This window comes from Mustela nigripes, chromosome 18, assembly GCF_022355385.1.
Source record: "Mustela nigripes isolate SB6536 chromosome 18, MUSNIG.SB6536, whole genome shotgun sequence".
Classification (NCBI taxonomy): domain Eukaryota; kingdom Metazoa; phylum Chordata; class Mammalia; order Carnivora; family Mustelidae; genus Mustela; species Mustela nigripes.
This window is the reverse complement of record NC_081574.1, coordinates 27,543,389-27,558,188: the sequence shown is the minus strand read 5'-3', so window position 1 is coordinate 27,558,188 and position 14,800 is coordinate 27,543,389. Positions and strand designations below refer to the sequence as shown.

Sequence of the window (14,800 nt, the reverse complement as noted above, 5' to 3'; positions counted from 1 at the left end):
CGATCCCACGACCCTGGGATCATGACCCGAGCTGAAGGCAGCGGCTTAATCCACTGAGCCACCCAGGCGCCCCAAATAGCAAAGTTTTCTTGAGAGGCATAAAAGAAATTTAAGAAAACCAAGAAATAAGCTGTATTCCTTATATGCAAATTTTTATAATGTTGTAGTTCTCTTCCAAATTATGAAGTTAATCCAATAATAATCAAAAACAAAAAAAAAATTTTTTTTGCAACTTAAAGTAATTCTAAACTCATTTAGATGAACAAACTTAGAGTAGCCAAGAAACTTTTGAAAATGGTAAGGAAGGATTCCATGGTAGATATTAATTTATTAGAGTCGCAATATTTAATATAGCATAGCACTGGCACAGGAATTGATAGAACAATGGAACATAATAGACCAAAAGAGATCTAATTTATAAGCATTCAGTAGGTAATACCATGAAAGCATTAGTTGTTCAGTAATTGGTCATGGGGCAACTGACCAAACATTAGAAAACTCTCTAATCTCACTCTCCTTACTCCAAAATAAATTCTAAATAGAATTTTATTTTTAAATATTTCTAAATGGAGCTTAATAAAATTTTATAATATATATGTCTTCATTTTGTTTATAAAAAATATATCATGGATACAATTAAGAGGTAAATGACTCCCCCTCAAAAAGGTAAAGGACAACCTGGGAAAAATTATTAAATAGGTACAACAGAGAAAAAGTTAAATACTTCACTGATTAAGATGTTTTTATAATTTTATAAGTTGCTTTTTTTTTTTTTTTTTTTTTTTTAAAGAAAGAGAGCATGTGAATGGGACGGGGAGGGACAGAGGGAGAGAGAGAGATTCTTAGCAGGCTCCACACTCAGGGGACCCCAACTCAGGGCTCGATCTCACAACCCTGAGATCAGGACGTGAGCCAAAACCAAGAGATCAGATGCTTAACTGACTGAGCCACCCAGGCACCCCTATAAGGTTTTTTTTTTTAAGGCAAAAAAAAATTTTTTTTAGATTTTATTTATTTATTTGATAGAGAACACAGGTAGGCAGAGAGGCAGGCAGAGAGAGAGGATGAAGCAGGCTCCCCACTGAGCAGAGCCCAATGCAGGGCTGGATCCTAGCTAGGATTCTGGAATCATGACCTGAGCGGAAGGCAGAGGCTTTAACCCATTGAGCCACCCAGGTGCCCCGCAAAATTTTTATTGGATAAATAAAAAATACAAATTGCCAAAGAAAACCCATGAAGTAATGTTTGATCTTCATTAATAATAAAAGAAATTCAAAAATATATACAGTGGTGAAACAACTTTTGTCCTATCAGTTAGGCAGAAATACAAAAAAAAAAAAAAAAAAGAATAGTCCTGGAAAGGGTGAGAGAATGAGCAATTTCTGAAAGACAATTTAGTAATATGTATCAAAGCCCTAAAATGGGGGAGTTTTTTTTTTTTTTTAAAGATTTTTTATTTATTTATCAGAGAGAGAGAGGGGGAGAGAGCGAGCACAGGCAGACAGAATGGCAGGCAGAGGCAGAGGGAGAAGCAGGCTCCCTGCTGAGCAAGGAGCCCGATGTGGGACTCGATCCCAGGACGCTGGGATCATGACCTGAGCCGAAGGCAGCTGCTTAACCAACTGAGCCACCCAGGCGTCCCTAAAATGGGGGAGTTTTGACCCTACAAGTCTACATCCAGGAATTTATACCAAAGGATTTTCATTTTTTAGAAGTATTTAAAAAGATGTCTATTGAAGCATTGTTTATAACAGCAAAACTAGAAATACTCTAAGTATGGAAAAATAGGGGGTTAGTTACATATAGCAGGTAAATCATACACTAGAACTCCATTAGCCATTAAAAATGATGGGTGCATGACAAAATGTCAAAACCTATAAATGAATGAGAAAGCAAACCCCTGATGGAAACTGTGGTTAACTCTGAGTGGCTGGACTGTAAGAATTCATTTTCCTCATTGTATTTCTATTATTTTTGATGAACATGTGCTATATTTGCAACTTCACTGCTAAGTTGAACATAAGGGAAGCTAGTGCCAAGTGCAAAAGGCCTTGCATTTCCAGCTAAGGTTCTTAGAGCAGAAAAAATCCAGACAGGACATCTTCAAACGTCAAGGAGCTTACTTCTAGCTGATGCTCTTCCATTCCCCTCTCCATTGTTCAGGATGAGCTCACCAGCTCCCATATGAGGTCGAAAAAGGGAAGAAATCGGCTGAGGCTTGCATCCTCACCCTGGAAAACCTCTGGCCCCAACAAGCTGAGTGTGTGAGTGGAAAACAACGCGCAGAGAAAGCCTGTCTAACAGTCCATTTTCTCAGGATGAGGTTGAGCGATCCAGGAACTCAGGGTGTTTTCATTTGCTAAGACTCCATGACCAAACACCACAGCTTGGCTGGCGTCAACAGCAGAAACGTATTTTCTCACCCTTCTAGAGGCTGGAAGTCTCAGACAGAGGTGTTGGTCATCAGGGTTGGCTTGCTGACCTCCTTCTCCGTGTGTCCCCACATGGTCTTCCCTCTCAGGGTGTCTCTTTGCCCAAATATCTGCTTCCCATAAGGACACCGGTCATATTGGATCGGGCCCCCATAATGTCGTCCTTTAACTGAATTACCTCTTGAAAGACAGACCCTACTTTCAAGTAGAGTCACAGTCTGAGTTGCTGGGGGAAAGGAGGGGTTAGGACTCCAACATCCAAGTGTGGGGGGACACAACTCAGCCCACAACACAGGATCATCCTGAGATTTCGGTTATCCCAGCTGGGAATGGGTGGCCTGAAGGTGGGTGTCGTCTAGGATGATAAGCAGTACAGTACTTACCGTAGGCTTCTGAGATGCTCTTTACAGAAGTGCTATCCCATCTTCAAGACACTTGGGATCTAGGTTTGGAGATGAGACATCATCATCACATTTGTTAAATGAAAACTAAGCATTGTTCTCGTTCTATGAGGCCAGGGGTTGAATTCTCTACACTGGGGTGTTACGGTAGATGAGAAGAAAGTTTTAAAAGCTCCTTTCTGGACTGTGGGGAACCACAGTGGGGAACCAAAGAATCTTCAGTCCTTTCTGGACTGTGGGGAACCAAAGAATCTTCTGAATCTTCATCCAGGTCCACGGAAGATTTCCAATTGGGAGCAGAGAAGTAAATCCTAGTATGTCCTGCACATAGGAACTGATGAACAGGCTTAATTCAAATTCCTGCTGCTCTATAAATGAATGAACAGAATCCAGCTTCTCTGTAGCTCATAAAAAATGGCCCGGAGTAAATGCCTCTCTCTTTCCTTCCAAATCTTGACACATTAGCCACGCAGCTGAAGCCAAAATGGAAGCAAATGATCAGACTTCACCGGCGCACCATATAACCTGAAATTACCGAAATTGACCAGTAGGTGGTGCTCTTGCACCAGCCAGGCAAAGAGTCCTCTCCCTCCCAGTGTGAAAATGATGAGCCACAGGAGCAAAAGAAAGAAAGAAACTGATGATTCTTGGTGGATGCTTAAACGGTAAGAAATTTAAGTGAGTCAATGAAAGTACTAAACTGCCCCTATTAGAACTTAAGACAAAGAGGCTCTTGGGCCTTATCAAGTCCCATAACTTCTCTAAGGCTTACTTGCATGTTTCAGCAATCCCCAGCTTAACTATCTCTATCCTTAATCAGATTGCTACAAGGAGCCGTTGAGGAAATTAGAAGAAATTTATTTTCAGAAATGTTGAGACTGGGTCTTAATAGAAAGCCAGTTCATGAACCAGAATATCTCATCAACTTCCAAATGTTTTATTATTCCAGTTACTTTCTTAAAGGCTTCTGGGATGCCCATTCCATCGTATCCTTTGTTAAATGAAAATGTTAAATGAAAAATAACAATTACTTTAGTACATCAGGAAATCTACCTGCTGCCTTTAAATATCAAAATTACGTAACCACTGTCTCTGACCAAACTACAAGGCAACCTTCTGATTAGAATATACTTCCCTGTAGCCTTCCTCTACGTAAAGGGTGAGATAGCATTATTCCCACAGTGTACTAAGAACTGTGCTAAATCTTGTACTTGTAATTCTCCAACTAAGCCTGTTTCCTCTTCTATAAAATGGTGTTAATAAATGAGACTTATAGAGGATTGATTTGCTCAAGGTCATGGTGAAAGCTGTCAAATCCATGCTAATTCCAGAGTTCATTTCTCAGCAAGTCCTTCTGTGACCCACTTTGCAACACTCCCCACCACCTTCTCTGCTTTGTCCTTCTAATGCTTATCACCATGTAACATTTTACTTCTTCTGTTTTGTCATTGTTGTGTCCCTAGCACCTGGGACAGTGTCAGGCACACAGTAGGTACTCCATAGAATTTGTTGAATATTTACTTCCATCTCTGTCAACTTGGAAAAAGAGAGTCCGAATCTACCTTTGAAAGAAGGATCCACTTTAGGGTGGGGACACCCTGAATTTCTGAGCGAGAACAATGAGGGGCACACACTGGACCATGGTGATTTCACAAGTAGTGACCAAATAATGTCTAAGGAGATAGGTCGCCTCCTTGGGACACCCAACCACAGAGTCTGTCTTTTCCCTTAGAAATTTCTACAGTTACAACTAGGTGAACGGCAGTCAAGTGTGCCAGGCATTGTTCAATGATCTACATGCACTAAGTTTAATCTCAGCTACTTCTCTTAGGGTTACAAAATGTCTAAATGAGCTGGAAGTATCAAAGCAATTTATGCAAAGTCACACAGCTAGTAAGTGGCAGCGCTATGGACTTTAGTGAACTATTAACGTCCAGAGGAAGTTATAAAGGGAAATTGGGCTATTGGTGCTCATGGACACACCCCACTCTATCGGCCCGTGGCTCTTTTCTGCACCACAAAGAGCTCCTGTGCAGACATGTGAACACTCAGCCTGGACATCCAAGCCTTGTCCATAGTCCCTACAAATAGCCATTTTTTGCCCATTCTTCAGGCCAGGAAGGAGCATACCACAGAGTGAACCAAGGCCAGAGGCCCCTGCGGGCTCAGGAATGTTCAGGCCAAACACTCTGGGGTCCAATGTACTGGGAATATATAGTTTGGAAAAGGGGAGAAGGTATGGGCTCCTCCAGATAAGCATGACCCCTGATCCCAAGGATTCCTCACCTGCACAGAAAGGCAAGGGATGTCTTCTCATGAAGACTCAGCTGCCAAGGAGTCTAGCAGGAGGCAGGTCATCAGAAAGCTGTCAAAGCAACAGGATAAGCCCCTGACCCCTCAATCTCACAGAGTTCTCCCACTTGGGGAATGAAAAGAATTTGGTCTCCTTGCTTAGTTTCTCCTGAGTTCTTTGGGAGTCCAAAAGATCTGACACATCCCAGAAAACCCAAACCAACCTTCCCTCTGAGGTCCAGGCATCTCCCTGGGATCCTCCACAATCCTATCTTTGTCCTAGCTTTCCCTGACCCAGGTATCAGTCACCAGCCAGGGCTCTAAGACCTTGCTCCCCTGCTAGTCCTAGCCAGCAAGAGCGGCAGATGGAAGTTAAACTGGGACAGGGTGGAAGCAAACATACTGGTCTGCCTTCACCCGGGATGCCTTCCTACTTTAGTTTCATATATATATATATTTTCCCTGCATACTGGTCATTAACAATGATTATTACACCAAAAAGCCATTTTTATTACACTTATGTGCATGTTAATGTTTTGATAAAAGTGCTATTTTTCTCATTTCCTGTGGAGGTTTGGCATAATCTTACAAAATCTGTAAAATAAAGAAAAATGTAGAACTTAAATCTAATTGTGACTAGGAAGCCTCAGCTGAGAAGGTCACTTCCCCTACTGAGGTGCAGAACAGCATTGGTGGCACACACTCTCACCTTCCCCCTTACTCTCTTGGGAACGAAGGGAGCACGGCGGCTTCCATCTTTTATGTCAGCCCCAGACTGTCCAAGCGCCTTCCGAGATAGCCTTCCCTACGTTCTGCGGCAACGGTGCAAGTAGGGGCCTCTTTCCCAGTTTCATTCCCCGCCCTGCAACTCCACTGCTGAAACAGGAGAGCCCCGTGTGTGATGAGGCTCCCATGGAAGGCAGAAGCAGGAGAGCCGGTGGAGAGCGCTTTCTGGAACTTAGCAAAGATTATTACATCCCAAAGCTGACTGATAAGAAATCTAACTAGAGACCATCTTTCTACATAATCCTAAGCTTCCCCAGAGACTTGAAGAAAAACCTACAGTTGACCTCATTTCTAAATTTCAGACCCTCAAGCCCCCACCAGACTGGTGTCTCATATTGAGTGGCAACATTGGAAACGGAGTCAAGGGTGACCTTGACATTCAGAGCACAGGGCCTCAACTGTGGGTCTGCCAAGAAGAAACAAGGAAAACAAAAAGGGGAGTAGGAGGGGGTGAGCGAGGTTGGGGTCTCCCCTTCCCGTCCTCACCAGGAGCAATTTCCTGCCTCTAAACAGTGTTAAGAGCTCACAGTGGCCGCAGCAGCATCCCTTTGTCTGCTCAGTTCCCAATCTCCTGTTCTGAAGAAAGACCGCATCTTCCAGGCACTGCTCTCCGCAAGAGGCCTGTTACTGCTCACGAGGTTTCCCAGGGGTGACCCCACTTGAGTCCATGCTGGACTGTTTCAGTAGAGTATCACCAATCTCGCATCCTCATCAAGCGTCTGTGAACAACCAGTTTCGCTGACAGGTCCACAACCACTTTTGCTTTAAAGAGAAACTGGGTATGAATGTGTATTTACAAGATTCCCCCGTCTTTTAACATCAGTGGCCATTCAACATTTTGCTCCCATGTTATCTGTAACAGCGGTCTCTGAAGACCTATATATTGTCAAGTAGTTTGGTGAAGCTCTAACAGTTTTCTGTATGTATTTTTCTTTGCAGATGAGGAGGACATTTTTTTTTTTTTTTTAACCAAAATGCAACTGAAACCGTAAGGATGGTACTCTGAAGAGTCTGTAATCTCCGATGTGATCTTAGGGATGGGAGTTCAGTTTTAATTTTAAAAGCAATATTTAAAACAGAGATTATAAAAATGGAAACATCTGGCCCTTCCACTCCCCCGAAATAATAAATGTTAATCATTAGGAGCGTCTCAGCCCACAACTTCTTTACGCTCCTACGACCACATAATGGGCGGACAGGCTGGGGTAGAAGCATAAACTTCTACTTTTTCTAATTGCCACGGAGTGTCAAATCTCCTTCCTTGACAGAGCGGCTCACTTTCTATTTCAGCCAAATTCGGGGGTTTTGCATCCCTTTGGGGATGTTGGAATGCTCTCAGTTCAGTTTTCCATCCTCAGTGACACATACGAGTCACTGTTCTTCCTTTCACCCCGACCCCAGCTCATGCTAGACGGATGGCCGCAGCGGTCTCCCCTAAATCACCTCCCTCCTCTGCATCCTTACCCTTTGGAGTTGGGGGAGGGAGGAAGTGGAGGAAAAACACAATCCCATAACTGACTAGCAGAATTGCTCACTCCTTTTCAATTCCGATTGCTTCTCTAATTGACTGGCAGTTGTTCAGCGCGTTGGCAGATACCCAAATGCCAGCTCTTTCCCGGGGTGCATTAGTTGGTGGTTTGTTGCCCTCCACAGGCTGTGTTCCCTTGCAAACTAAGTTCTCCCTCTCACCCAATACTGATCTTTCATGGAGGGGAGAATGGAGAAGTAGTACCAGGGCCAGTTTTCCTTGGTTACGTGTTCACATCTTGTGATCTTCTTTTCCCCGCTTTTATATTCTGTCTACACCAAGGTAAGCAAATACACGTAGGCAAATACAGGATCCTAACTCTTCATGTTCTGCGGAAGGGTAACTGCCCAGGGTGTGGTACACAGCAAATGCGTAATAAATGATTAGCTTAACGATTCCTTTATGGTCTCTTTTTTTCTTCCACATTGGTCATTTTTTCAATATCTTAAAAGAGTATGTGATGTATCTTCTTCAAAATGTTTTGTTTGCTGCAAGAAAATACTTTTGTGATATGCTTTTTTGTTAATTCTTCACAGCATAACTCTCTTCAGCATGGGATCCATGTTGTGTTTCCTTCTTCTATTTGTTCCTTCTTTATAAGGCCAGTCTATTGTCTTGCAGCCTATGAATGCAAACGTTTACTGAATGAAGAAGTATTGAATAAATGAGTACACACTTCTCATTAATCCTTTTAAATCGAGTTAGAAAATGAAGCTGGATGTAAAGCAGAAGTTTCATAAATTTTCTGAAAAATAATGAAAGCTCTGGGTTTAATGGATACTAATATTAATATGAATCTTAGTAGTAATAGTAAGCATAATGTTAGATCTTTTTTCTTTCTCTCACAAATGAAATTTGTTGGTGATAGAATTCTATGCAATAACATGTTTTTTAATCCTTATTAGATATTCCAATAATGTTTCAAACTTGGTAGGATTTCAGCTTTAAAAGAACAAGCATATGCTAATTTTTCAATGATACATATTTAAATGGAACCACAAGAATAATCTGTTATTCTAAAAGCTAAATTTTCCTGAGCATTTCAGATGCTTACACTATCAAATATAGACCTCTTATTCCTTAACCCTAAAATACTACCACCAAAGGTTTAATTTACTTCATATTCTACTTGTTTATAATTTCCTCCAACGTTTAAACACATTTACCTAAGGATGTCTGTATGTTACCCCAAATGATTTTTGGGTTGCCTTACCCCAAAAAACTATGTGGCACCTTTTCAGGTCGCTGAGATCCTGAAGTTTGCAGTTCCTCTCATGACTGTAGTGAACCCTCTTCAGTGTTTTTGTTGGTTTTGTTTTTTTTTTTTTTTTTTTGCTTCCCATAAGAGAGATTAATGTCTAGTTAGCTCTAAAATGACTTAACCGTCATGCCATTGGATCTTTCATGTTCTTAGTTACTTCTATAGCAACCTCTCTGAACATGAAGAATCCTACATTCTTTGCTTACTCTATCTGGTAGCACAGAGACTTGTGGTTTTTTGTTTTGCTTTTGTTCTTAAATTCTAAATAACCATCAAGGCATTGTCTGACTCCATAGTCAGAATTCTAAATGACAACACAAGAGATCATCATCACTACTTTGTGGAGGACATAGCATAATACAAAAACCTTAAAAGAAACTCCTTATTTTTGAGAACGAACCTGAGGCAAACTGACACGCCTGAGGAATGATAATACACCCGGGAAAGTAAAGCCCAGTTCATCAGCTCTTAGTATGTTGTGCTGTACTGAGTCATTTGGTACTAGACACTTGCACCTGGTGACAAGGCCGAATACAGCAGAGCCTCCCCAACGCCCTCTGGTGGTAGACAGTGATAGGGAGCGCGCCCCGGCGGAAGGGAGTGCTAGGGAGCTCACCCTCTTAGTAGGGAGTGGTTGGGAGCTGGACAGGGGAGAGGGGAAGGATATGGAAGTTCTACAGGGAATGCAGGCGAAATGGGGCACCTGGAGTTAGGAAGTCTGCCCCTCCACCAAGGAGCAAGCTGCTTTGTCGCATACTTTGGGGCACTAGCTCTATGAGCTTCCCACATCCTTCACCATTTAAAAAACATCATTATCTTTTGTGTCTGTCTGTTGTTGGGGGTGTCTATCAATGACATGACCGTACTGTGGTGACAAGTGCACAACACTGTAAGTTAAAAACGAACAAAAAACCCTTATTCAAACAGGTTTGACCTAAGTAAGGGGAATTTAATGCCCATGTATATGAAATATTCAAAGATATGTCTGACTTCAGGAAAGGCACGAACTAGTAGCAGGACAATATCACCAAGAACCTGATTTCCTGCGGTTTCTACTCTGCCTACCTCAGCACCAGGCTTCACTAAACGATGACTCCTCAGGGTCCTAAAATTGCTCCAACGTTCCCAAGGTTCATGCTTCCTCATTATTATCAGCAAGGGTAAAGAGAACATATTTGTGCCAGCATTACCATAAAAAGTCCCAGGATTCACTGTCATTGGAGTAATTTAGCCAGATCCAAATACTGTGGCCAAAGAGTGGCTTACATGAAGTCATTGGTGCCAATCCCATATCCAGATTGTAATTTTTCTCCTTGGAGCTAACTCAAACATAAATCAAGAGCCATGTAGCTTAAAGGCCAAAAGTCCATACAAAATTATAACCAAGACAAAAAATAATAACTCTCTCCCTTTGGCTATTTGGCATGAGATTATAACATATTTCATTTTAAGACTGTTCAAAGCAGAGCTTTAAAAGAGCAGAAAACTGGATGTGATTTAATGTGCAACAATAGGAAATCAGCTAAATAATTCATAGTATATCTATATAATAAAATACTATGTCAGCAGATCTCAATCTACTATATCTCAAGTTTCATTTATATTCTTAAAAATTATTAAGGACCCAAAAGAGATTTTGCATTAATGTGCATTAAATCTATCATTATTTAACATTTTACAAATAAAACTGAGAAATGTTTAAGAAATGTTTATTAATTAAAAAAAACCAGCAGTAAATCCAGTATATGATAACATAAATAAATTTTACAAAAATATCCCCCACAAAATAGAAGAATAGCATTGTCTGGCTTCACAGAAGTGGCTGGAGTCTCAGATCTGCTTCTTCATTCAATCTGCTCCTATATTTAATATATGGTCTTTTGGTTGACGTGTGTGGAGAAAGTGTGACCTTAATTAAGAGTATTTTAATAGCTTTTCCAGATAATTATAGGCACTCTTCTTTGAAACTATACCACAACTGGACACCTGTAGTTTCTTAAAGACTGGCTGCAGTGTACAATCTGAAACCATATAAATAAATGTTTTCATACTCTGCTACATTAAAATCCATTGGGCCACTTTGTGGTTTGGATGACTCTTTTACTCATGCATGATTTTATAAGATCACGTATTAGTCACCTAGAAAATAATGGAGTTCACTGAGTTATGCAGATCTTCTAAAAATTTTGTTAATCGTATGAATAATATCTCATTAGAGAAGCCTTTATAATATTGGAAGCTTTCAAACTCCTGGCAGCAGACACAAGTTTTCCAAAACTATAAATTCTGCCAGAAATCTCAAATTTTATCATTGCCAACAAATAACCATCAGTTTTCCCTGAAGTGACAGGATGACTTGATTCAATTTTGAGAAAATATCCACCAAATGCCCAAGTCTCAATAACCAATCATAGTTTTCTATCAGTCATTCTTTTCAGTCAGAAATGGTAGTCCATGGAAAAAGAATTAATTCAGTTCACCATTCAAACAAGAGTTTTTCCTGGAGACAACCATCACACTTTGGTACAGAGCAGAAGTGTTTTATACACACTTGCCATTTCATCACATAAAAGATTGAGAAGATGTGTTTGAGGACTGAGAATTAATAAAACCAGCAATCTGGTGTCACTGTCTTGATTTGCACTTAAGTACCAGTGGTTTTACGCACGACTGCTTTGCACCCTCAGTGGAAAAAACACAGGACAAAAGGCAAATCCCATGTTGGTATTATGAAAATAGTTTTCCTTTGTAAATTCCCTGAAGGAGTCTCAAAAACCCCTAAAAGTCTGCAGACCACACTTTGAGAATCACTGTACTACAAAAAGCCACCAAAAAAGATTCTGTGGAAAACAATTTAATGACATGGAAAAAAATATTCATAATATATTCAGTGAAATATAAATTTCAGTCTCTAATTCTACTTCTAGAAATAATCTAAAGTAGAAAAAAAAGACAAAAATCACCAATATGAAAGTGATTATATAAAATATAATATATTCAACATATAGAATGGTAGGGAGCTGTAAAAAAGAATGAGACAGACCAATATATACACTGACATGGGAAGTTCTTCGTGACATATTAAGTGAAAAGAGTTTGTTGCAGAAAGTTGCATACAGCATGATCTAACTCACTTTAAAAAACAGGAATGTATGTGTAGATATATATGCAAGGTATATAAATGCATAAGGAATGACGAGAGAACTATAAGTCACGTACTTAATAGGAGTTACTTTCTGGAAAGGGAATGGTAATGAGATGCAGGAAAATGGGAATACAGAGATCTTTTGTGTTTTAACTTAAATGTTTTACAAAGAAAACACATTCATTTATTATTCATGTATCAAACTAAGAAAAGCAGTGAATACAGAGGCTTAGCAGGATACAAAGAAGGGGTTAACTGATGATCTGCTGGGTACAACCACCACTGATTTTTATTTTCTTCTTTTCATCTCTCCAGATTTCCTAGTTCTCCTACAATATCTCTTCTTTATTAATAGTGATTTTTGTTACAAAAACATCAGTTAAAGGCCGTAAGGTGAACTGGTTAAAGTGATATTAACCATGGTTTACCAAACTCAGCATCAGAGTATGGGTTTCGATAGCGAAGTCACATGTGCTACATAAAGAGGTATTACACTCAAACTCCAACATCCTCAAAAACTGAAAGTGCTCAAGGTAATTAAGTAAAAGTTAAAAAAATATATATATATACACACACACATATATATATAAAATGCATATATAACATATATATTTTGTAATATTCAATATGAAGGAATTTAGTACTTGAAAGATAATAGAAATAGCATACAAAATACAAAGTGCATGGTTGCCTAGTGAAGTTGGTCTACTTTGCTACATTATTTTTCTCTACATGCATGGAACCCAGAATGTTTCATTTTCACTGGTCTGTTCCACTAATACCATTTATCAATGTGTGTAAGAGCTTCTTATAAAGATGGTAAGGACATTGTAAAAATAACTATGCTTCCTTCGTTCACAAGAAAGCAAGCTGGTAATATATGAAGATTTTCTATTACACACGTAATCATCCTACAACCATCAGTCTGTTATTTATATCAAATCGGCACCCCTTAAACATACTGCTGAAATAAAGAGATTAAGAAACAGAGCAGTAACGGTTTCTTAGAGCAAGCATAAAGGAGATTAATGTATTTATTCTATTCTATGATTACTCACTCAAAGACTCAACTTTAGTAAACTGCACAAGGCTGGTTTAAGATGTTAGCTGTTCAACAAATGAGTCAGTCTTACTTTTGAGATTAGAATAATTTGTTAACTGAAGTACTCCTTGCCACTATTTTCAGAAATGAAACACAGTTCCCCTCTAATACAGTAAGACACACACAATTGCTCTGGCAATTGCCAGTTTAACTAAAAAGACCTTTCTTTTTTGTTCTGGCCATTGATTTCTGGCTGGTGTCAGCTGAAGTCTCTCTGCCTTTGGCAAACCACTCAGGTAATTTTCTCTTTGAGGTTACAGAGGCAGGCTATAGGAAAAAAACAGAAAAAGAAAATATGTTAATGTTGAAAATGTGTCGGTTGTAAAAAGTAACATAGGTTACTGTATATATACCCCCTACCTTCCCTTGTAGAGTAAAACAAAATAGTGAGAGCCACAGAATTTATTTCTAGATCAAAAAGTAAATAAAAGACAAAAATCGCTATATCATTTCTTCAGGCAATTTCCTGCCATCTTGTTATCTGTTCTTGGGCACTCAAGTGTACATACACATTTGAAAAGGAAAGAACTAGATATTATTTTAGATTTTTGTCTCATGTGTACTTGGTTTGGGCTGACCAAAATGGTTAATTTAATGTTCGGAGGAAGGCATCTGCTCAGGTGCACATGCACATATAGACACCCACACATACACACAGATACAGCCATACACAGAATCACATTAGGTGTTTGAAAAAGCATGTGTACTTCTATGTCTCCAAAGGTTGACTGACTAGCAGAGCGATTCAAACACTATCAGTGCCTTGCAGAGTTGCTGGGACATAACAGATACCCAAAAAACAGTCACTGAAATAAATGAAAAAAAATTTTGTTTCAAAGAGTTTTTTGAAATCTGCTAAAAACAACAATTCGTATTGTTACATATAGTCAACCAACTTCTGAATGTACACATATGTAATAATTGCACAATTTTAGGAGACTTAGGCACCAAATGAAGCCTCGAGACCCTAAGTTAAAAGTCCCTGAAAAAAAAAAAATTTAGGAACCCAAAGGCAGCAGTTGTGTATTATGTGATCTGCACTTGAAAAAGATAAAACAATTTTGAGTTATGCTCCATAAGCATAAACTGGTAGTAATTATTGTTATCTCAGTTTGACAAGAGCCTCAAACCCACAAGACAGACAAATCATTCCAAAGTAAGCACACCTTGGAATCCAGCAGTTAATTTAGTTATTGGAACTATCTGAAGGACTTTATGATAAGGTGACCTCAATCTAAGTTATAATGTGTCTGTTAGTTGAAGGTAAAAAAGCACAATTTATTCAATTTCCAGAATGAAAACTGTATATATGGTTCATCAATTACCTGCTATGTTTTGTTACATTTTCTATGTTTAAAAATGGTTTCAAAAGATTTAAGAGTGGGGAAAAAAGTAAAAGATCCTTCACAGAAAACTATGAATACATATATTTAGAAAAGGTTAAAAAACCCTATTAGCTGTTTTGGCTTAATTAAAGAAATCCAATGAAGAAGAAAGAGCTACTCACACTTTAGTAAAAGCTACAGAAAAAAAACAGGCTAAGGATAGCAAATTTCCTCACAGGGAAGAAAAGTCCAGAAGAACAGATTACATTTACATAGACTGTATGAGACGATATTTGACTCAGAACTAATAAATACTGGCGATATATAATGCCACAGACTAAAGGTATTTGGGCAGAGATAAAATTGGTCCAGAAATATTTATTCTTCCATTAAGATTTTTTTTTTTTTAGGGGCGCCTGGGTGGCTCAGTGGGTTGAGCCGCTGCCTTCGGCTCGGGTCGTGATCTCAGGGTCCTGGGATCGAGTCCCGCATCGGGCTCTCTGCTCAGCAGGGAGCCTGCTTCCTCGA

At 39.4% G+C, this 14,800-nt stretch overlaps 1 protein-coding gene across 6 annotated transcripts in view; it reads right to left on the bottom strand.

Annotated features, from left to right (window-relative positions):
- Nucleotides 1–10,388: 10,388 nt before the first annotated feature.
- The window catches only part of WRN (WRN RecQ like helicase), a 145,340-nt gene continuing 140,928 nt past the window's right edge, over nt 10,389–14,800 (bottom strand). For 5 of the 6 annotated variants that reach the window (XM_059384322.1, XM_059384320.1, XM_059384324.1 and 2 more), the window contains one exon: nt 10,389–13,214. In XM_059384322.1, coding sequence (XP_059240305.1) covers nt 13,095–13,214 — 120 coding nt within the window. In that variant the 3' untranslated portion in view covers nt 10,389–13,094. The remainder of the gene's footprint in view (nt 13,215–14,800) is intronic. The other variant, XM_059384325.1, reaches the window with a different exon arrangement.